This window comes from Netta rufina (assembly GCF_964035555.1).
Source record: "Netta rufina genome assembly, chromosome: 4".
Lineage (NCBI taxonomy): Eukaryota > Metazoa > Chordata > Aves > Anseriformes > Anatidae > Netta > Netta rufina.
The window spans coordinates 35,013,516-35,036,833 of NC_140127.1; the positions used below are offsets into that span (position 1 = coordinate 35,013,516).

General features: G+C 38.8%; 1 protein-coding gene across 2 annotated transcripts in view; it reads left to right on the forward strand.

Moving 5' to 3' along the window:
• SLC10A7 (solute carrier family 10 member 7) overlaps positions 1-23,318 on the forward strand; it is a 139,107-nt gene that overhangs the window by 78,494 nt on the left and 37,295 nt on the right. For both annotated transcript variants that reach the window (XM_084286376.1, XM_084286377.1), the window contains exon 6: positions 15,037-15,072. In XM_084286376.1, coding sequence (XP_084142502.1) covers positions 15,037-15,072 — 36 coding nt within the window. The remainder of the gene's footprint in view (positions 1-15,036; positions 15,073-23,318) is intronic.

The window sequence follows — 23,318 nt, forward strand, 5'->3', positions numbered from 1 at the left end:
ATCCAGGACTAGATGTAAATGTTTGACACCTTTAGGCTTGGGTCCATAATAAGCAGCAATGTAAAATTGCCACCCAGTTACAGGTGACTAGAATGAAGCTGCATTTTCACATATTATAGTGAATTATGATAAGTTTAATTGCAGCCATGCGTTGCAATTAATAAACATGTTTTGTTTTGCTTTGTTGGCAAGTGCGATGCAGTGACACCTGCCATAGTTGCAAAGGCTGCCCCACACAGCAGAGCCCTTTGCTCTTAAACCCGCTTGCTCTACAAGTAGCTCATAACTTAAGCAGCTGTTTTCATTTCTGCTACTGTCAGGCGCTCAGGGACAGTTTCCTTTTTTCCGTCTCTGGCTCCCATGGCTCTATGAAAAGTGTGAGTTTGAAACCAAACAAAATAAAGCTTCAGTCCACATCTTTGCTCAGCCTTTACATGTACATTTTCCTGTTTTGAGCTCTTTTAAACTGCAGCTATCAGAAAGAATAAAATAGTGCATCACCTAGTAGAGTACTGAAGTGATCATCCAAGCAATTTTCTTCTCCCTGAAGCCAGACAGCCAAAGCTTTTTATTACTGACTGACTGAACTTCCTCTGTCTGTCTGTCTAGGTTGCTAGGCCACCTCCTTGTCATGATTTGTGATGTTAGATGCTTTTGATTGTAGGCAAAACAGAAATGCTAATTTAAAAATAATATTTACATTTTAAAAACTCTCTTATATAAGATGTGCTATAAAACTGCCGGGTTATTTTTGATATATATATATATATTTTTTTTTTTTTTTTTTTTGTGTGTGGAATGCTCTAGCAGGCATCTGGCAGGCAGCTCCCTGGGAGTGCTCGCTTGTTCACAGATCCCGAAGCTCTTTGGTTAATGCACCTTCTCAGGAAAGCAGGGTGCTTAAAAATTTCCAAAGACATTTGAGAGCTGGCAGCTCATTTACAGCACCAATACTGGGAACAACCAGTCCACGTTATGTTACCTTAACCTACAGGGTGGTTGTTTCTGCTCTTGATATGAGAGAGGCTGGTCTCTTGTGTCAGGTGTGGAAATGAGGGTGATGATGGCCTTGTGCCCTTCTAATAGCAGGGCCTTGATTTAGCCACTGTCATGTTACAAGCCTGCCTTGAACACGCATTTGCATTGCTGTACAGGTGTAACTGCTTTGGAGATGTAACAGTTATGTGCAATTGTAAATAGCCAATGCAGTTTCCTTTTTGACTCTGCCACCTGTGTGAGCATGCAGCAAAACTTCAGGAAAAAAAATGGGAAATCGAGTCTTTTTCACGCTGAAATTACATTTATAACAAAAAAGGCTGATAATAAACTGATGGTGACTAAATCAGGGGGTCAGGATCCCTTCTCTGAAATATACGTTGTGTACTCAGACAGGAGCTGTTGTATTTCTCACTTGTAAGGCATTGTCTGCAGAATACTGTAGACAATGTAAATACTGTACCAAGATTTGTATTTAACACCAGGATGAGGCTGTTGTTTAACCCTTCATCTGGTGGGAACTAAAGCTGCTTTATAATGGATAAGCAATAGTTATTAACAACTGATACTGAGCTGGATGATGGTGTTTTATTTTTCATTATTTTTTCTTTTGAAATAGTTTCAGCTGGTAGATCTCAATGGTGCATAACACTAACATGAGCTTGTGTACCTGAATTTCTGTTAGATAAATTGAGGAACCTGAGAACTACTTTGAAAATCAAGTCACTTATTAATCTTGGGATGGCTTAAATCTTGCAATTCTCTCAGTAACTCACACATTCCGGGTGGAGATAGCGGCTGATTTACTCCTTCCCTGTCTTCTATGGAGAGCAGTACTGTTTGCCAGGTGAGGCGGTTCATGGAAGAAGTTAATGATGACAGTAGACACAAACAAGTCTCTTGTTGATTAGAGAATCCTAGAAGTCCTCCGTAAAAATTAAGAGCCTTAGGGATATGTGTTGTCCGGCTAATGAGGTTCTGTGAATGCCTGTCATTTAACTGATCAATTATAAGGGACTTCACTTTTAAAAGGGAAGTATTCTCCATGCAGAATGAGAATTATCCTGGATATGGAGGACTGGGGCCTTTTGAGGTTTAAGTACACAGTGATCTAATCCTGTACGGTGAACTTCCAGCCTGATGGTGGTGCTGTGTAAAGAGCTGGGGCAAAGTTTGGGGAGGGAGAACAGAGCTAAAAAGTATGATGATAACTTGAGAAGGGGAAGGTAGAGATCTTGGACAACATCTTTCCATTTTGTAAAACATTTCCTTGTTTTATCTCTTCTAAAGTAGGAAACACCTTCCAAGTTAACTGTCTTGCCATTTGAGCCCTTGGGAGTGCAAATCAAAAAAGGCTGTCTTGTGGGGGCCGTGAAGGAAGTATTTTCTCTCTTGTTTGGTTCCGCTCATGTGAATTACCCTTCCCTGCTGGGGCAGTCTCTGCTAGACTAGGACTGGTTTGTTTTCAGAAACAATTTTCCTCCTCAAGAAATACTCTGTTATGTTACAAAATCAAGGATCCACATTTCAGAGCAGATGATTTGAGCCAAAACTGGTGTTTGTATCAGAGGGTGGAAAAGCAGGCTCCTTCTAATGGCAAGTTTGAGCAGTGTAACCCAAGAGCCTTCCTAGACAGCATTCCTCTCTCTGCTTGCAAGGAAGATGGCAATGGTGAGCCCCCCGTGACTTGGGGAGGTGGTTTTTTGTTGGACCTGCTAGCACAAAATCAGTGTAGACAGCTCTCTTTTGATGAGACAGAGCTGTAGATTCTACCATTTGCGTGCATGCTTCAAAGTGCTTGTCATTTTTTTAAGGCGGTGAGATGAGCGATTTAGGGTGCTCAGCTAAGTGGCAGGCTGCTGTAAGCAAGACCTCATGCGATTGGGTCATCTGTGACCATAGAGATGGCAAGTAATTGAAAAAATGCTGCTTTTTTATGTGTGTCATGAATGAGATCCTCATCCGTACCTAAGGAATAACATTTTTAAAAAATGCACATCTTTGAAGTAGATGGTTAAACTAAAATAAAATTACAAGATATTCTGAGACCCGTATGGCATTATTGATAACAAGAGCGTGGGCTTTGGCCCACCCTACTCCAGATGAACAAAAGCTACATTTTCTTGTTCCAAATGTGCATGTTGGGCATTTTAAGACGTGTATTAAGCAGATGTCCATGCTGTGGGGATATCCAAAACAATGCAAAAAAAGGCAATACCAAAGTTTCATGCTCTCAGCCCTGTGTTTGGACAATAGGCTAGAGAGATGGATGAGCTCTTGCAAGAGCACAAAAACTTGTCACCAGGAGAAAAGAAGCAGTTTTTACTGCTTGTATAGAATCGGCAAAATGGATAATAATTACTGCAGTCGTGCTAAAGCATGTTTGGAGTCAGAACTGTGAAACGACTTCTCTGCTATAAAATAGTTTGGTAACTCTTTAAGCAGAATAAAGTGAGAATTTTTTTTTTTTTTCTAAAAGATCTTTGCCTGCACCTAGTTAATCTAAACGGAATCACTGTTCTGCAGTTTGGTACTCTTAACCTTTGTGTGCTGTAGTGATTTGTGATTTTTGAGGCAGTTATTTTAATGTCTGCCACAAAAAGGTGCTTTATGTTCCTTTTTCCTTATTCATTCATTGCTAACATATTCATCCTGTGAATGTTCAGCAATTTATGCACAATTCAGCTGAATACTGTAATAATCCATTCTAAGCAGTAAAAACAGTTATCACAAGGTAACATTAGGTCTGCACACACAGAGTAGGCTGTTCAAATCTTATTACTGATTGCTGAAGATTTTCTTCAGTTGTTTTTAAACCATTTACTATTTGCTTCTGGAAAAGGTGGTGTGGCAGCATAATTTGAGTTGAGACATCTTGCTTTTGATTCCCATTTGAAAGCAAATGCTTATATCATTTAATTTCTTACACGAATTATTTAGTTCCAGGCTTTTTGAAAAGAAGGCTGCATCTTCAGTCCCATCTTCCAAAGTGGAGAATATTTACCCACCTACTACCGAAGTTCCTACAGAAGTTGATGTTATCAAAACACAGTGCAAGAGTTACTCTGGAATTTATGCAGAGGCAGAAAGCAAGAAAGATTTAGGGTTACAATTGGGTTTTCAATCAGTTTAGTTTTTGCATGTCCTGTGGACATTTTGTAATCTGCCACCCACCCTCCCCAGGGGGTGGATTGGTAGTGTACCAGCTGGTGTGGTCTGTTTGGAAAATGCAAGATAATCACTCCTGCAAGACTACAGTCACAATGTCTGTAGAAATGTATTTGAGAACACTAAAGGAAATGATAGATTAAATGACTGCATCCTTTCTAACATTGTCTAACTAATTTATTGGGATCTGCATATCTTTAATGACGCTGTGTGGGTATGTGTTTGCGTGCATTAAGTTTCTTCTTCAAAAACAATTTTGAGGCTGAACTTGCTGGGTTTCCTGGAAGACAAAACTGTTTTTTTCCCTCCCTCTATGTAAACCAAGCTATTTGACTCCTCTTCAGTATGTATTCATTATCTTAAAATAGGAGCAACCTCCCCTCCCTGTGCTCAAAATCAACATTATTGTTGAATTCCCAGACCTAAGAGAATACTGGTTGCATTACAAGCAAATAATTTTTTATTCTGTATGGTAGGAGAAACCACCAATTAGTACAAAAAGGGTTAATCATATTTCCCTTTTTAAAATACCCCTTTGTTTCCTCTGTCTTGTGTTTGCCAAAGAAGATACAATGAAATGGCAAACCTGTGTTTTTGTTCCTTTTCAAAAATCCCTGACAAGCCCATGACACAGGCTACTGCTGTAGCTGTACATTTCTATTCATTATTGATGACTTGGGGCCAGGCAGGCAGCAGAGAACACAAGCAATATAGATTACCATATTGGGGGCTGGGTCTGGGGGGTTGTGTGTACGCGTGCGCACGCACACACACGTGTGCGTGTATTTTGGTTGGGTTTGGCTTAACGCTTTGGAAATGCTCAATTCTGAACAGAAATCATATCCGGGAATAAGAAAGGGAAACAGATCGAATGAGCTTTGTCATACATTTTAATAAAACAATTTGGGGCACTTAGACTAAGGAAGAGAAAGAGAATATATGAGTGAGCTCGCTCACAAACTAATTACTATTAGTTTAACTTTCTAGCAGTCTTAGCAGCAATCCTGAGGGGTCCTGAGCATCATTTATCGTAAGGGAATTTGGAGAGTATTTCTCACCTTACAGAGTGTAGGTAGTACCATTGCTGATGAGGAATTTTGCTGACAAAACACATGTAAGCTGTCTAATTTGTCTGTATTGATACTTACAGACTAACAGTGCTGTTGGTCTGATTTGAGGGATGGGCAGTATCTTATTTCACAGGTACCACAGCCCAAACCCACGGTTTGGGTGAGTGAGAGTAATTATGCCAGCACTTCATAGGTTTTGAAGTGGTATTTCTGAACAGTAAATCACCAAGAGACCTTTTCAAGCCCAATTAAGTGTTTTATTGCTACTGTTAAATGAATTAATGCTTACAGGATTTTACTGGGACAACATTCCTGCCCATTATATGAAGTTTTTCTTCCGTATGTCATAGAAGAGTTGTACAAGGCTTTCTTCTTATACTGTTTGAGGTTCTTGGCTTTAAGAAAAATTGGGAGATAGGAGTTTATTTAAACAAAGTATGTGTGTTGAACATACGAAGTGTTCTTTGGTTCAAATATGGATGGTGTGTTCATGTAGACACTTGTATTTAAATAGTTTTCAGTTACAAGGAAGGCTATCAAAGAAATAAATACAATCAATTTTGATAACTGCTTATTTCTGTATTTATTATAGCTCTTCTTTCAGGTTTCTGTAATTTTTCCTTATGCTTCTGTGTGTGTGTTTTTTTTTTTTTTTCACACAACTGATAATCGCAGCAGGAAAAGTTAATTTAAAGTTTAGTCAATTCAAAGCTTACTGTGTTAAAACATTACATATAATTATATATATACACATACAGACACACACCCTCACAGAATAAAATACTGAGTTCTAGACAGAATTAGGTCCAGCTCATAAAAAAGATCAGAAAAGGCTGGTAGGGACCTTTTTCTGTATCTGATCTCTGACCTTGGACATCACTTTTCTAATTCTGTTTTCCATGTTGAATAAGCCTTTGGAAATAAAAAAGGAGGCTGGTGTAAAGCATAAGAAAACCTGCTTTCTCTTGTTTGGGGAAGAAGAGGTAAGAAACCATTGCCATGGAAGAGGGGCACTTAACTATTCCAAAAAGCAGGATCAGGCAACACGTGATGTTTGTTTAGTGCATTGGTTTAATTTCTGTGGTTCTGGTTTCTCTTAGTTGTGACTCAATACTCTTTAATGTGTTTCAAAACATGGAATCAACTATATGGCTAATTTAATACTACAACTACTCTTTTAGAAGGAAGTTCTTTTCCCTGGAAGGTCCCACAGCACCATCTAGTGTGCCATCCTTTCCTGCTACCAAATGGTGTTGTGATGGCAGGGGTGCTGAGGCTGGCATCTTTTGCTACCTAACGTCTTCCTATTAATTAAAATTAGGGTTTGCTGATTAATGTAGGTAGGTTCACTTGTAATTTTCTTTTTCAAGAAAACATACTTGAAAATTAAATGGAAAAATAACTTTTTTTTTTTCCTAAAGTGTGTATGTTACTGCATTTCTGTTTCCTACATTCAAAACAAGGAGAAATTGTAGTGCATTCTTAGCACTGCACTACCATACATGCTGCGCTTGACATAAGCTCCAAAGCATGTAACTCTTTCTTATATCCTTATCACGTATGCAGCTGTTATCGAGAAAGGGCCATGCTTACACCTGCAGGCACCCTAATCCCCTGAGCTGCTCTGCTTTCCCCCTCAGTCCCACTGAGGCCTTGCTAGGTGCTGTGGGAACCTTTCTGCCTGCAAGAAGTTACAGGATTGTGTCTAAATGATTTTTGCAAAGGGAAGGGGATCAATCTGAGAAATGCACAGGTGGGGATGGTTGAGAAATCCCTTTCTTCCTTTTATGCCTCCTCTAGGGAAGACCCACCTAATGGCAATGTATAAATTGAGTTCCTGTGCTGACATACAGAACTAGTGATCTTGTTCTTTGTTGACACTGCACAAGAAATAATCCTGAATAGGAACAGACAGTGGTTTAATGAGCTGGTATTTGGAAAAAGTATTGCATGTGTGAGGAAGTGTAAAAGATTCTCGGGATGGGACGTGAAGGAGAGGAAGAAAGCATTGGGGCCAGGAATGATGGTCAGCGAGAGTGACAGAAGAGGATATGGAAAAGAACTGGAGCTACTGGCTTGGCAGTATCATTGCATGCACTGAAGATGTTAACAAGACACCCAACTTCTTGCATTGTGCAAAAGAGAGCTAATAAAAAGTTGCAGGAGGGTGCTGCAAGTTTGAGCAGGGAATGTGGCTCGCTCCTGTCCCAGACAGGCGTGCGAAGGCTCTCCATGATCCCTTTGGTCACACACAGTAGCAAGAGGTTGCTGCAGCTGAAGGGAAGTGCAGCCAGCAGCAGTTTCCTCAGCCAGCAGCATTTCCCTGCTCATCCCGGGAGCTGTTCCACGTGCTGCCAGACAACTCCTCTGTCACTGAGTTTCACTCATGCTAATGTAAGCTATCAGGTTTCAGGATGCTTGATGGAAGCACTTATTTACGACTCTGATTCAGACTTTTTTTTTTTTTTTTTGTATTTTGTGCATCATTTCAAGCGCTCTTCTTCACTTTCAAAACCCAAAGAAGTTTTTGTAGTTACTTGAAAACTCAGGGTCCTTACTGACTTTACTGCTGTGTAAAAAGAAAATTTCTGATGTGTTGAAGATGCCCTCTGCTGGGAAGCCAGGCAAACTATATTTATATGGAGTTTTACCTTTCTGAAAGACTCATACTCTTCACTTAACTCTCTACCCTGTACTGGAGCCTGACCCCTCAAAACTACTGGAAAAAATAATTTCTCCTTCTGATTTTTTTTCTTTGCACTCAATTTACAACAGAGGTAGTAATGTTATGCCAGTATTTCAGACCACTGTATTTCTTTCCAGGTTCTGTTACATTGGAAGTACTGAATTCTGGCTTCTTTAATTCATTTTGATTCTGTGTTGATTTCATACTTGTGTAAAGTGTGTGTAAGGGGAACATTCGTATTTAGTAATTCCTAATAAATAGTGAAAATTTGTTTGGTTTCTACGAGTATCTGATGCGAACATGCTTTTTAATCTAATCTTTTTCTTTTTTTTTTCTTCAAATTTCCCTTCCCGTAGTAGAGAACACTGGGTTGTCACAACAGAACAAAGGTGGTGCAACATCTGGAACAATTCACAAAGTACTCTGCATAATCTCATAGTTGATGTGAAATCAGGTTTATTTTGTCTCCTTCAATAAAGGAAAAGCCATTTGACACAGGACTTCTAATTTTACAGTTTTGTTATTAAAATCCAATATTGGCCTAATTCGATGAGTTGCAGCTATTGTTGTACTTATTTATAATTATAGTTGAATTAGGGTTATGCAAAGCTGTATTTTCAATTTGGTACTGTAGTTCATTGACTTCATGCTGTAGACTGTGAATTTAACAAAACATGTGAGTTTAACTTTATGTTCTTCTCAATGTCCTTTTGCATTTTCGTATTGTATATTGTGGGGAGAATGGGTGTATCTAGCATTCTAAAAAGTATCAATTCATAAAGCCTTTGTTCTTCTCAGCATTCAAATCAGTCATTTGATATAAAACAGTACAGTAATGAGCTAAATTAACTATTTCGCTTTGAAGACCTACAATTGTAGAAGACTTCTCAGGGCAAATAACATCTTTGGAGTAGCTGACATGGAAGGGATGTGAGATAGGAGACTTTTAAAAGCCCGTGTTCTGCAACTTTAATAATTTCAAAAATAATAAAATCGGAGAACAAAAGACAAGTGGTTATTTTGGAATCATGAGCTTCTGTGATGTCCATGGGGGAACAACACAGGAACACTGAAGATGCATTGTGAGGCAGTGACTGAAATCACAAGCACAACGGAAAGTCTAGTTCTAACGCTATCTCTGAAATTGGAAGAGGTGAAAACCAACACGTCATTCATGGGGACAGTTAGCTTTGTTTGGGGGTGAGGAGAATGTATGCATCAGTGTGGAAATTGAGATCTAGTTCAGCATCTAATTCAACACAAACTTGTCAATTCCAGTGTTGCCTTTAAATAGGAACAAATGAATAGCATCGTCTTTATAGCCATGCTTATACAAATACTAAAAACTGCTCAAAGAATCCAGAAAAGGGATGTCTCGAAAGCACCTGCAGTCAGTTAGTCCATGTACTAATGCACTGAACTTTTTTCCAAAGTATTTCAGTTACAGACTTGAAATCGTATTAAAAAGGTTTAATACTCAAAACATCAAGATGTGCAAAATTTACAGTTGCCTATGCAACCCTTTTCTGTTAGGACTCCATAAAACACAGAATGATGCTTTCATAAGGCCTTGCACAGGCCTTCCCAATGTAACTTTTAGTTTTTTTACTTTTCTGGTTTGAAACCAAAGAAGTATATTTAGCATGGAGGTTTTAAACTTGTTCTGTGGTGTGTGTCGTGAGGCTATGCATCATTCCAGAGAATTGGGAGTGGGTGAAAGAAGGGGGAAGGCTACTCTTTCCTGGGACTTTTGGCTGGTTACCCAGGTATGTGAAAACCCTGTTTCAGAAGTAAGAGTCGATCTTGTTGTAATGTCTAAAATAAAGATTACTACAGAACAGGTCAGCATGGGACTGTATTTTAAATCAGCCTATTGAAGAGGGTGTGTAATGTAATGTCCTATCCAGTAAGCAATATGTTATGCAGGCGCCATGTCACCATGTGGAATTGTAGAGCTGTGAGGGTTGAAGGTAGGGGAATTCTTGCTGTCCTTCTCTTGAATAGATGGAGTTGACTCTAAGTGCTGTTGTCTTTACAATCTCTGTATCATCTTCTATAAGCTTTTGGGCCTTTGGGATCGCCTGCTTGTTTTCCTGTTGTGATGGTACCAGACTTTGAGAACTTCTGTGTATTGTCAGAAATTTGGTACTAGTTTACCTGTATTGCTCACAAACATATCTAATTCCGACCTAGAAGTACTTTACTAGAGGCAAGGCTACTATTTAAAATGAAAAACATTATGAAGTGGTCTGCAAATTTGTCAAAAATAAAAATAGAAATATAGTGGGTGGCACACAAAAAAAAAAAAAAAAAAAAAAAAAAAAAAAAACCACCACCACCAAACATTTCCAAGCACAAAAGCAAGCAAACAAATGACATAAAAAGAAATAGAAATAATATGTGTTTTGAGGTAAAGTCCATCTCACACTGCAAGCAGAAAAACTGCCTAGATTGGTTTTTGTTGGGAGGTAAGGTGGGGAGGGACTTGCACTTTCTTTTCCAAAAAGTGGCGCTGACTCTTGAGGGGGACAGCAAACACGCAGTGCTGTTGTACACACGTGGAGATTGTTTTCTGAATACCTTCTCCAGAGTTCATAGCCAGTTTTCTCACATATTACCCTATCAGTAGTAATGGAAAAGCCATCCAGTTAACTTGTTAGTAACCTTTATTCAGTTTATAACTTAAGGAGGCTTATGCTTTTGCTCCTTTTGTGCCCTGCACTAAATTACCTTTAAGCACATAAGTAGGTAATTGATTTCAGAAATTATGCATTTCTTCTGTGCCTTGATTACAAATATATATATATATATAAAAAATATACGTGTATTAGGTATTATATATATTTTTTGCCTTCTAATTCTACTTCTAACAAACCAGAGGCTGCTTTGGTTAAACTTTTTTTTCCCACTTAGTAATTGCCATATGTGTGTCATACTGATGACCTGTGAGAATGAAGAAAAATTGCATGGGAAATTTGTGGGTAAAGGAAACGAAGGAAAGTTCACATGTATTTCATGCCTCATTACAATAATCCTTACTTGTCTTCTACCATGTGTCCCTTTGGATCTGTGCCCACCTTGCTCTTACTATTTGCATAATTTCTTTCTTAATGATTTGCCATTATAGATTCAAATCCATTATGTTACTTCCTTTTGCTGTCCAATTTGGCAGCCAATTACATGTATTGATTCTACGTATTATCTTGGAGAATAAAACACCTTCTAATATCTGCTCTACAGCAGTGCTGTACTGAATGAAACCTCTAAAAACCTTCTGAACATATTTTATCTGTGCAGGGCAAATAGCAATTAAGTGCATCTCCAGGTATCCTCCTTCCTGCTACAGGGCATGTGCACATGCATGCGCACACACGTCTTTAAACTCTGTTAAGATAGTTTAACGTGAAGATGTGTTTCTTGATACTGTAAAAAGAAGTGTATTTGCAGGTATCCACTTTGACTGTTCAGACTCCTATTTTGTATCAGTGTCTCAGGTCAGGCTGAGATTTTGTTTTCCTCCTTTTCCATTAAAATCATTGAAATATATTCAGTCAGTCTTTCACATCAGAGGTGTAAATGGATTTCTTGAAAGTTTTTCTGCTGATGGCAAACGGCAGTCACTTTACAACTTTGACTCCATTGTGGGCAGCAGTCAGAAAACTTAACACTCCACCCGAACTTTGGAGATGCTAAAACTGTGTGATGACCTTGCATTCTCAAGGGCAGCTGCTCGGCTTCTGCTGGAAGTGCTAATCTCCAATCTGTTTATCTCCATACACTGGGTGTTTGACAGCACTTGCCTCGAAAGCCAGGCAGGGAGAAGAGCAGTCAAAGTTAGATACTTTTCCTCTTTGATGGTGTTTGTTTCCAATTGACTTAAAAAAAAATAGTCTCTTTTTTTTCTTTTTTCTTTTTCTTTTTCTGTCTTTACTTTGAAGGTAGCCACATCAGACAGGGCAGAACATGCCTGGTTAACAGCCTGCTAGTGCATGAGCAGAACAGCGTAGAGTAACCATTCTCTTCCTCCTTTTCTCCTGAGTGAACTACACTTTGTTTTTACCTTAGGAACCGAAGTCATTGTCTGTAACTTCTGTCAGTTGATTTTAGACTGAATGTGCTCTGTATGTTATTCTTTGGTGGGTATGAATTGAGATGCGTCACGTAGTGCTTATGAGCGTGTTGAGGAGCACATTTCTAACGAAAAGGTAATATGTTGAAGTGAGGTGGTGTGTGCAGGGAAAAGTAATAATACCTTTTGTTAGCTATGCTTTAGTCATGTGAATCCTTCAAGCCTGGGATAGAAACCTAAAGAAAAGGGTTTTTGCAAATAAAAGCACAATAGTGTGTTCATATAGCGCATAAATGGGCTTTATGTACACAGGGTTTGGCTGTTCTTTTCCATCTCTATCAGGCAGCCTGATAGCAGATTCTCTCCCCTAACAAATCTTGCCTTGTTTGCCCCCGTAAACAATCACAGTCAGCACAGCACAACAGACTGAAAAAAATCCTTGGTATTAATGTAGTCCTTGTTTTTTCCAGCGAGAATTTCCTATCAAAATAAACATTAACATCAAATTAATCTGATTCTGCAACAGCATCTATTTTTTAATATGAACTTGTCTGTACTGTCGGGTAATTGTTTAGCTTCCCAGGGAATTGCCTGTGTGTTGCAAATGGGCAAATTCAACCTCGTGAATCCTTTCTGTGGTGAGACAACGGGAAACTTCCTTCTGATTATCAAGACCTCCAGGTTTAATTGCAAAACTTTCTAAAGAATTGCTAGAATTGACCTTTTGAACACTAGATTTTCAACAAGCACAGTCAGGATTCTATTTATGATGTAAGCAGGGATTCTCTTCCCCTCCACTTACAGAATTAGGAAGAAGTGTTACTGTCACGGAGGTAATGTTTTCTTTTATTAAATAATGTGCTTTGAACTAGCAGCTGTTGCTGCCCATTGCATTAGTATCTCAAAGCTTCCATAGCAAATATATAACAAGTCGGAGATCCCATCCTAAAGAGGAAGGATGCTGTCTTTATCCATCATCAAGATAAAGCAGAGGGTTGTTTTCTTCTGTTTCTGTTTTTGCATTTTTCTGTAATGTATAAAAGTGCTGTGGGATTCACTGAGGCACGAAGCACACAAGAAATGGCTAACGGTGCTGAATCATTGAGATCCTTCAGGTTTAGTGGAGATGCATCATAAGCAAAGGTAAAAACAAAAGAGGAGATGATGTAGGTGCATTGCCTCCTGCGCCATTCATGTTCCACGTTGCTCATGCCCAGAAAAATCTGAAGTTGGAAGCCTATTGCAATTGTTTCCTGCTATCCCAAAACTGCAGGGTGCTTAGGCAGTACTCAGCCACTTGCTACTGTTTGAGCTGTGCAATGTCATTGTCAGTGGGGAAAAGGGAAGAAGAGGCTCAGGTATTCTTAGTAGTTTTTCCAGAGTTTGCCCATTCTGATGGAGTGACTGCTGCATCTGCTTTATACAGATCTTACTGTCAGCTCTCTGTTCCAAGCACCGTAGATGCTGCTGTTCACAAGTTCAGCTCTTAGTGCCTCCTCCCTTTCTCAGCTTTTGTTTCATCCTTTACAGCTGACGTACTTGAACATCTATATTTCTTTATAACTGTATCTGCATTTTGGTCTAGGCTCCCCTGTAAACAGTGAGCGACTCCCTAAAGCAATTCTTACTGCTTCTTCTATTTCTAGTCTTTTATGATCCATCTCAGCTGTGACATTTGCAAAAAGATAAATGATTATGGATAGCTAGGCTGTGGGGCAGTCAGATACAGCATATATTATTAATTTCAAAATATGTTTCAAAATTCTTCAGTCTTCAAGTTGCACAGCTTATCTGTTGTCTCCTCTACCCTTCTTGTGGCATTAACTTGTTGCATTTTGTTTTAAGAGCACAAGAGGAACTCTGTGCATAGTGGGCACTAGTGTCTGGATTAGGGACTTGTGGACCCAGAAAGTAAATACAAAACTAGTCATATAAGGTTTTTCTTTATATTGGCTTCCAAAATATTTAAGTAAAGGTGTGTTTCTGTAGGCTAAATGAAAAGCTGCCTTTTTGTTTAATTGTTTTTTTGTGTGGAGACAAAACCAAACAGAAAATAAGCATCCTTAAAGATGAACATAAGCAAATTTTGTACTGTCATCCTTTATACCATGAAGTTTGTGAATAGCCAAAGGAATTATTCTTGAGAAATGTTTGGATGAAGAACAGTCTTGTCTTAGAGAAAATCTGAGCAAGCTCTGTGAATTAGCATACATTAAATGATAAAATAATTTTGTTGAGCAACAATAAAATATTGAAGTCAGATGGAAGGATGATGGGGAATTGCTCTTTGCAGCCATGAAACTGATGCATGTCATGTTAACTCCCAACCCAAACAATTCATTTAAAGATTTGCTCTCATGAAACTTAAAACCCTCTGTTTTGTCCAATCATCAGCTTTAAACCTGTTCCTTGTCAGTGAAGACAAAAAATCCTTTTGCTTGCGTCTGCCTGGGGGATGTGGAAAGCTGAGGTGGTCCTGTGTGATTAAATTAGATGAAAGACTTGCCTTCTACCAGTGAGACACGAAGTCTAATCAAGTGAAATGAGTTTTGAGATCTCAGCTCATTTCCTTGGGGAGTATCAGTTTACATTACACAGTCACGACACCTAATTCATCACAGTTGATGTGGCTTTTGCTCAGAAGAAGACTTGGGATTGGGTAGCACGGGACTCAATCACAAGTCTCCCCCTAAGGAGGGGCAGCCTAGTGGAGTTAAGATACAGCACAGTGAGGGGAGAGCTTTAATATGTTTTTTAAAATAATTGATCTGTATTTCCGTCTTTCAGATTAGAAAGGCTTAGGCCCAAAATGGGAAAAGCTAGAGGTAAAAAAAAAACAAAACACAAAACTTTGTACTGAGTGTAGTTTATAAAATGATCGACGTACAAGTGCTAAGGAATGTACACTGAAGAGTGAAGTTGAACTTTTTTTCACTTAATTTCCATGATGTTGAATGGCGTTTGTGTATTTCCATGCATCGTGGTAAAATGAAGAAAAGAGTATTCTGCTTCCCTGACTAATGGACAATTTCTTTTATTTCTTCCAGGGCATTGTTGTAACTCCACTTCTGCTTCTGCTATTTGTAAGTATTTTGATCTTTAGATGTCTTTTTACTGAGTAATTCTGCATCTATTAAACAGCATATTTAAGACAGAGATTTGGGTGGTATAGCCATGCTTAAGTAACAGGAGATTTTTCTGGTTGATATTTGAAATAAACTGCCTTCCAGAAGGGACATAAAAGTGTGTCACAATGAAAGCAAACAGTAAGTGCACTTTATTGTAAGAAGACCAAAACCTGTTGCTGTTGCAGCACCACAAAACCCTATGCTGCTGGGCTGGGTCAAATGCAAAGGCTTGCCACATAAGGTGATCACCCAGTTAGGTGATCTCTTGAAGAGCTCTCATGTGCAGGAGTTGGACAAGATTATATGGTCTGGAATGGGTGACAGGCCAGTTGGAGAGAGCGCTGCTGAGATCAACAAAGCTGCACTCTTGGGCAACTAAGCTCATGGGTATTTCTGTGGTAATGGTCAGTGACGTCGGAAGCAGAAAGACAAATGACTGGAGCTCCTGTTTATCACTAAGGTGATGCTGCTTCATTCCTGTTAGTTCGGGACTTTCTCAGTTGTTATGCTCAGTCAGGATCCTCACAGTCTGGGGTAGAAGGGCAAAGACCTAGTTTTATCTTCAGGATGTTAGTAGATATTAGTGAATATACAATGAAGAGACGTTAACAGACAGGTGATGGCTCTTCAGTAAGTCCTGCGTCAGCAAGTCATGATGCTTGTGAAGGATTTGCAGGCAAAGTATGGTGCAAGTTACTGGGGATTGTGGCTTCATGAAGAGGAAGGAAGGAGGCTGAAGCACTTCAAGGATTTCAGGAGAGGCGTAACTTGTCTTACTTATTTATGTTACTAATCATATGGTGTGTAAGCCAGCACCCTGGAAAGGGAAGCAAGTGTGGAGTTAGTCTGAAGCAATTTGTAAGCAGCAGGTTGTTTGTAGTAGGGATGTTCAAGCAGCAGATGTACTATATACACATATAGCAGTGTATACTGCTAAACTGGGACAAATAGTACTGTGAGAGTAGTTGTAACATCAGCTACTGTTTCAGTAAAGCTGTGTGGGAAGATTTTTATTTTAGAGTATTTTTATTTTACTGTAGCAGATTGTAATTTATATGACACAGCTCTGTTTACACAAGACCTGCTTTGATATCATCTATATCAATACACACCAGCAGAGCTTTCCTCATATTCTTGGGACCATGGACTTACTGCAGGTTGAGAAAGACAATTATTCTAAGAAAAATGGATGTTTTGTTGTTCTTTCACCAAATAAATTGATTCCAGATGATCTGCCTCGCTGTTTTCCTCTCTTCTTACCTCCCATATGGAACATGTATCTTCCAGGCAAGCACTCATCTGGAGACCTGTGCCTTTGTTTCTAAGCGACTGAAACTTCATCTCTTTTTACTTTATCTCTCTGGCAACTTTCCCCCTATGTCTCACTGAGTAATGGTGCTCTATACAGCCAAACCTAAGAAAGGACTGTTTTTTGTAGAACTTGAAATGTTAAAGAATGATCTGCATACCTTTCAAGCAAGATAAGGATCTTTCTTTCAGTGACTTTATGGACAGAAAACAAAATATTCTGTCCCCTAAACTGCAATTTTCACCATTACTTCTCAGTAGAGATGGTAAAACTTTTTGTGTGCAAGAACCAGAAGGCATAGCATATGCTTCTGTTCTTTGTACAAGCCCTAGAGATGCTTGTATAAGAAGTGTGTAAAATGTGCATTAATTGTTCTGCTGTTTGTAACATGACTTCGAGCTGTTCATTTTGAGGAAGATAAACACATATTACTTTTTCATCAGAATAGTAAACAAACTAGTCTGGGGGTGGGGGGAGTTGCCAAAGCTGCAGTCTTTGTCACACAGCCCCAAACTTGAGGACTCCTCTTGGAGTTACGTAAATATTTAAAGCTCCTTGATATCTTTGTTGAGGTCTTGACACACGAAGAACAGTCATTCGGATCAGACTAGCCACACATCTTGCCAAGATGTGGTCCTCTCTGAAGGTTCAGTTTATCCAGTGGCAGGTATTTGGGACAGCAAACTAAATGTATGTGCTCTTCTGTAGTCTTCCTGTACCCTGGCAATGTATGGTTTGGACTGTTGAACACTTTTTTTCTTGTGAACCTCTCTAATTTTTCATTGAATTTCCTTGCTACATCTGACTTCCTCAACATGCAGTGGCAGCAAGGACATAGCTCACATGCTTCTGTTGGCTTGTTTTAAACCTGTTGCTTTATCATTTCATATCGTACTGCATAATTACAGTGGAATGAGAAACTATGACTAGTAATTTTCTGTTTAGCTTTCTGTACCACTCATTAATTTAGTCATGCCAACTTAGTTTTAGAGCTTAATTAATACAGGGTGGGATTTCAAGTTTGAAGATACTGTTTACCTCAACAGTAACTGAGCTGGGCTTCTGAATAGCATTCAGGGAGCTGTGAACTCAGTGCCTCCGGTGAATTTTGATTCATGAATTTGGTGCTCACTGGCATTAGTTCTTCCATGGAGTCATGCTAGTATATAGTCTGAATGCTATATTCAATTAGTGATCCTATTTGTAAGGTTCCTTGTATATAGCACATAAAATATCCTTAGTGCTGCCAGAAATAAAATAGATTGTTGTCCATTAGCTTGTTGTTGTTATATAGCTTAACCTGTGGTAGTGCTTATGGTTTAAATTTTGTCCCATGTGCACTGGAGAATATAGTGTTCTGTGCTGCCTTTCCAGTTCCTAATTGCCTGGTAATGTAAATGTAAGTTGTCTAAACAACATTGATAAAGACATGTTGAAGCTTATAATAAATAATGCATTTAATGCAAATAATTTGTCATCTTAAATGAATGGTGTTAAATGTAAGATTGTCAGTTACATTTCTGAAAACTGTATTTCTGTTATGAAACTTTTGGTTATAAAGCTTACTCAAAAAAAAGGTTTCTAAGAGGTTTTTGATTTAATGAAACCTTAAATATTGTGCATGTAATTACCAGCCTGTATCCTTGTGAGAACGCTTAGCTAGACTTTAAAGAATAGCAGCCTTCAGCATGGATACCTCTGATTAACGTTTTACCTAATAAGAAGCTATTGAATCTTGGCTTCCAGATGCATTAATCTGCAATATCATCATCTTCATGTTAACTCTTATTATTAACAGTTAATATGATATATTCCCAGCAATGGTGTTATAAATGGGCAATGTCCCATAAACTATATATAATTGATTAGGGTTCATATATATGGTGAGGAGAAGCATTGAAACAAAGTACTGTAAGATACATCAGTTTCAAGTTAACATAGGTTTATGCTGTTCACATTTCTTTGCAACATTCTGCAATGTTTCATTAATGGTGATTAGGAGTGTGTATACCAAAGCATTCAGAGAAGGATGCTGTCTGTCTTCTTCTTGTCAGGTCAGGTACGTAGCTGAAACCAATTGATCGTGAAGATTTTTAAGGCAGAGAAATAAGTTTTGATTTGTTTGCTCAAAAGTATATTGTAGAGAAAAAAATGCTAGAAATTGTAGCACAGAAGAAATTTTGCTTTTGGAAATAACCTATTTGTAATGATTATTTATTGATATAGTTAAGTAATTCCTGAGGAATTTAGTCACTTGGGCATGAAACAGTACTATTACTTCCCTTTATTTTTGTAATAACATTTCCCCTTTATTTGTAATCTTTCAAAAGAAAGTTTTTGTAAAGAACCTTTACATTTCAGTGGTTTAAATAACTGCCTGTCCTAGCACCTTTTCTGAGCAAATTTTGAGAGCTGAGCAAGGTGGTTACTCAGGGAGGTGACCAAGTATCCAGTGAGCTAGCAGAGGGAGCGGAGGTAAGAGGAACTGACCCAAATCTGACACTCCAGCTTTGACTACTGAACCTTGTATTTCTTAACCTAGTTCTACTGACTTCACGTAAACTCTCCATAAATATAGGTAAAAGAAGCTCCAGTTCATACTGATGTGTGGCTGAGGCAGAGGCTAACTCCTATCCACCTGCAAGTATTTATGATTTGAATTCATAAGTATGCTGCATTTGGGCATATTGACATTGCTAAAAGGCAGTTAAACAAAAGGTATTGTCACGCTGCAGAGATAAGTGCTGTGATCTCTGATAGCCTCAAGTTGTCAGTGCCTTTTTATAACGTCTCATTCGAAAAACAGAACTTCAGGAGTACTGTGCTCTGCAGCAGTTCTATAGTATCACACATGCATGTCTGTGACTGAAAAGCAGAAGTACATGTAGGTATGAATGGAATTTTATTTTCATTTAGAGCTTTTATATGCTTTTGTATTGCCCAGGATGGAGGGCAGCCCGATGCTTCAGCAAGGTCCACGTCCCTTGGATTTGCCCTGGAATCAGAGTGAGCGTAGATACTGTGCTACACTGCAAGACGAAGCAGTGACCTTTCTCTTCTGAGCATGGCTCTGTGCTTTCCAGCTGCACTGGAATAGGGTTCCCTCTCTGTCCTGAAATTTGGTTGAGCACATGGACTCACAGTCATACCAAGGCACAGAGGCTTATGATTTTGGTGATTGCATTTGTTATCAAAATACAAGAAATCAGTCATCTGCACGCTTGTTGTGGCCAAATGTGAAGCTGCAGTTCTTATGGCACAGCATCACAGCTCTGCCATGTTCTTGATTACTATTGAGGTTCAGTGCCTTGACAGAAATGGTCTCTGCAGTTGTTGGAAGCACGGTCAGTTAGCTGTCAAAGAAAAAGTCAAATTGCATGAAGCTACGCATCATTATTGAAAACTATCAAAGCAAATGTTAAAGTGTTTTAAATTTGTATGTACAGTCTTCAGAAGTGTGCCTGCAAACCAGTCAACACGGAATGTTAAAAAGTGGAAACAAAATCCTTGTGTATTTTTAAGAATACACTTGGCAAAACCTTCCTCTAAGTGTCACACACTGCTCCCATGTTTGCTATTTACCAAGGGGGGTTACAGTGATGTTTGTGTCACAATGGAGTCTTCCTAAGGCTTTATCAGCTTGCTCCTTTCCTTGATTTATTCAGCGATGTTTTCTTTTCTGGTAACTTCTAAAAGTTTTGGTGTTTAGAGTAGATGTTTTCATGGTGGCATTGTCGTGGTGATGTCATAAGTGACAAAAATTTGGGTGTAGTCAGTGAAGGAAATTCTGTGCAAGTATTGCAGAGGAAACAGAAGGAAGGTGACTGGTGAAGAAAGACATGAATGAAACTAGGTGTTGATTGAAATATTGAAGTTTAAAAATTTTCCCCCTACATTCAAAATCCCTAAATTAAAACATTGTTTTAAAAGTTAATAATTCTCAATTTTTCACCAAGTCTTCTCCAATCCCATGCTAATGTATTCCAGATAAATCTTTTTATTAAAAGGAGCTCTCGTTACTTAAAATAAACAAAAAAAAAAAGTAATGGATTTCTACACACCATGTCTTGTTTTTCCTCCCACACATTTGGTAAATGAAAGTTGATACTAGTCAGATGAATCGTTAAATATGCAAATACTGTAGGAGCTGGAAAGCCTTGGAAGTTGATAAGGAAGTTGATAATGGATTTCACTAGTATGTGACAAAAGACTGATTACAGGAGAAGGGGGGGGCAAGGGAAGAAGCACCACAGTGCATTAGCTGTTAAGAGATCAGCTCGTTCATGTGAAAGATTTAAAGTGCATCATCATTTCTACCTGGTTATTTACCTCACCATTTACTTTCTCTTTAATCACTGAGAAGACAAAATACTCAGATCTGATCCAAACCCATTACAATTAACAAGAAGTTTGAAATGACTATTGTGAAATATTTGCATAGCATTTTAGTACATTTTCAAATGCAGGTTTTATGGCTTTATTATATAAAATTGCATACAAATAACAGCCAGGGAATAATAGGGGGTCCTTCTCTTCCTGATGCATGTACAAATTATCGTATATTTGTGTAGGCAGAAAGCTCTAATATATGTAATATTTCTGTGGAAAACATTTATCTACTTTGTTTTTGCTCTTGGAATTTTACATCTATACAGTGCTAGGGGAGTCTTTTATGCACACATCCTGCTTCTACGCAGCAGACGCTGAACGTACTTCTTGACAGGATGCACAGAAGCAGGACACTGGGAAGAACCAGTCCCAGAACAGCCAGTCCTCCGCTATTTCGTGCTGTGCAATTTATCTCAAAATGGAACATATTTCATTTTAAAAGTTAACATTTTTGCTTTCCCCTCCATCCTTGCAATGCTAGAAACTTGCTGTCTTGTAGATAACTTTCTATCTTGTAGATACTTTCTGATTTCCCCTTGTTAAGTATCTGTGACAGGTCTTTGGTGCATTTGTCCTTGTTGCCAGTGTTACATGCACCTGAACACCATTTCTGTGAGATTTAGCTTCCTGGCTCAGACATAGTGCACATCTTATCCCCTTTCCCAGACTTCATTCAGCTAGGCTGAACGAACCATGCTTTTCTACTCTTTGCTCATAAAACAGAACCCTCATTCTCAGGTTTTCTGCACCTGCTCTAGTTGTAATTCTTTCTTCCATTCAGGTAAAAAGGATTGTGCACAGTAGCAGAGAATTCTTCACAAGGGCTTATCCAGGCCTTGTACAAGCAATTTTAAATAATTTATTTCTTCTGGTACATCGCTGCTGTCTTTTTCATGGATGCATAATATTCAAGGTTCTTAATTATCCTGTGATTTACTAATCTATTTGTTTCCAGTTAGTCACCCCATGTTCATAGCAGAAATTTTGGATGCTAGTCCCGAAGTCGCAGCTCTCTGAGGGTACTAACCATCAAACTCCCGCTTAGGTGCCTTTGGGTTGTACGTTTGGTCTCTTTTCATTACAGGAGCCCTGAAGATCACTGTTCTGTGGTGAAGCAGAATTGTGACTCTGGTATAGTTTCAGAATACCTGTGGTTATGTTTACAGCTCTATAAAAGGCTTTAAAATTGACAAGTATGTTTTGGTTGTCTTGGTATTTAGTGTGTCATAGAGGAACCCAGCATGGGCTTAGGAATCTGATCACTTCAACAAGAAATACTGCAAAGTCTCCTTGCCCTACAAAGAAAAAAAAAAAGTATTTTAAAAGTTGTCAGTTCGTCAGCTTTTCTTTTACTACATATCTGACTATGAAACTGACTTGTTTTGGAAACAGTACTGGAGGATATATGCAGACAGGGTTTTTTATGTTTGTACCAAATGAATTCCCATGGCCACAGAAGTGTATAGAGGTATGGAAATACATGTATACCATGAGACCAGAACATCCTTTTCCTTAGCAGAACTAAAGAACTAATTCTGCATTTAATTTTTAAGAATAGCAATAAAAGATCTGTTTGTTAAAATACAGGGTTGCCAAAGCACTGGACATGATCCGTGTCGTACCTTTAGTCCCTTTCTCTGAGGGAAGAGTCAACTCGTTGGTTTGGATAGGCAGACTTTAAAGCTTTATTTTAAAATTTATTTATATTCTTTTTGGTACCTCCAATTCTGCCAGTGCTAGGAAATTGAAGCTTATTTGCTTTTGAATACCAAACCTTGTTTCTTCTCATGGTATAGAAGCTCCATTCTCAGTGACGTTCCTCCCCTTTCCTTCCTTCTCCTGCTGTCAGCACCTGTTAGAGGCAGACAGTTTCAGTACCAATGACTTGATCAGTCTCTGGGAGCTGGCATCCCTTCCACAGCACCTCTGCCTCACGGAGCTATCTAAACACTGCTTGTGAAGGGTAAGCAGTGGAGCAGGAGGAACATCCTAGTGACCTGCCAGCGCAGTGTAGACTGTTGTGAAATGTTAGGCAGGAATGACTACTTCATCCCTTTCAACCTCCTTCTGCAATTCCCATGATCAGAATAAATTAAAGACCTAAGGCCGGGCAAGCTTGTATTCCCAAGAAGATAAAATGAAGACTTACTGCTTTTTTTTTTTTTTTTTTTTTCCTTCCCCTTTGGTAGTTGGTTAATGTAAATAGTTTGGCTTGCTATGTTCTTACTGAAACATCTTCAGACATTTTTCATAGAAATCTACATTGCAGAACAGGGAAGGAGGGTCAGTCTTTAGTTTTTCAATTTTTGTCAGAAGGCTGATTTATACTTTCCTACCAGCGTATTTTTTGCATGCTTGAAGAGATCAAAGGAACTTCTTTTGCTTGTTGTCAGACATCCAAGCTCCATTTCCTGCCTGAAACCTGTAGCCAGGCAATGTAGAAGTTGTAGGTGCCTGTCAGCACCATCCCCATGCAGCAGCACAGCTGCTTCCTACATCTCAG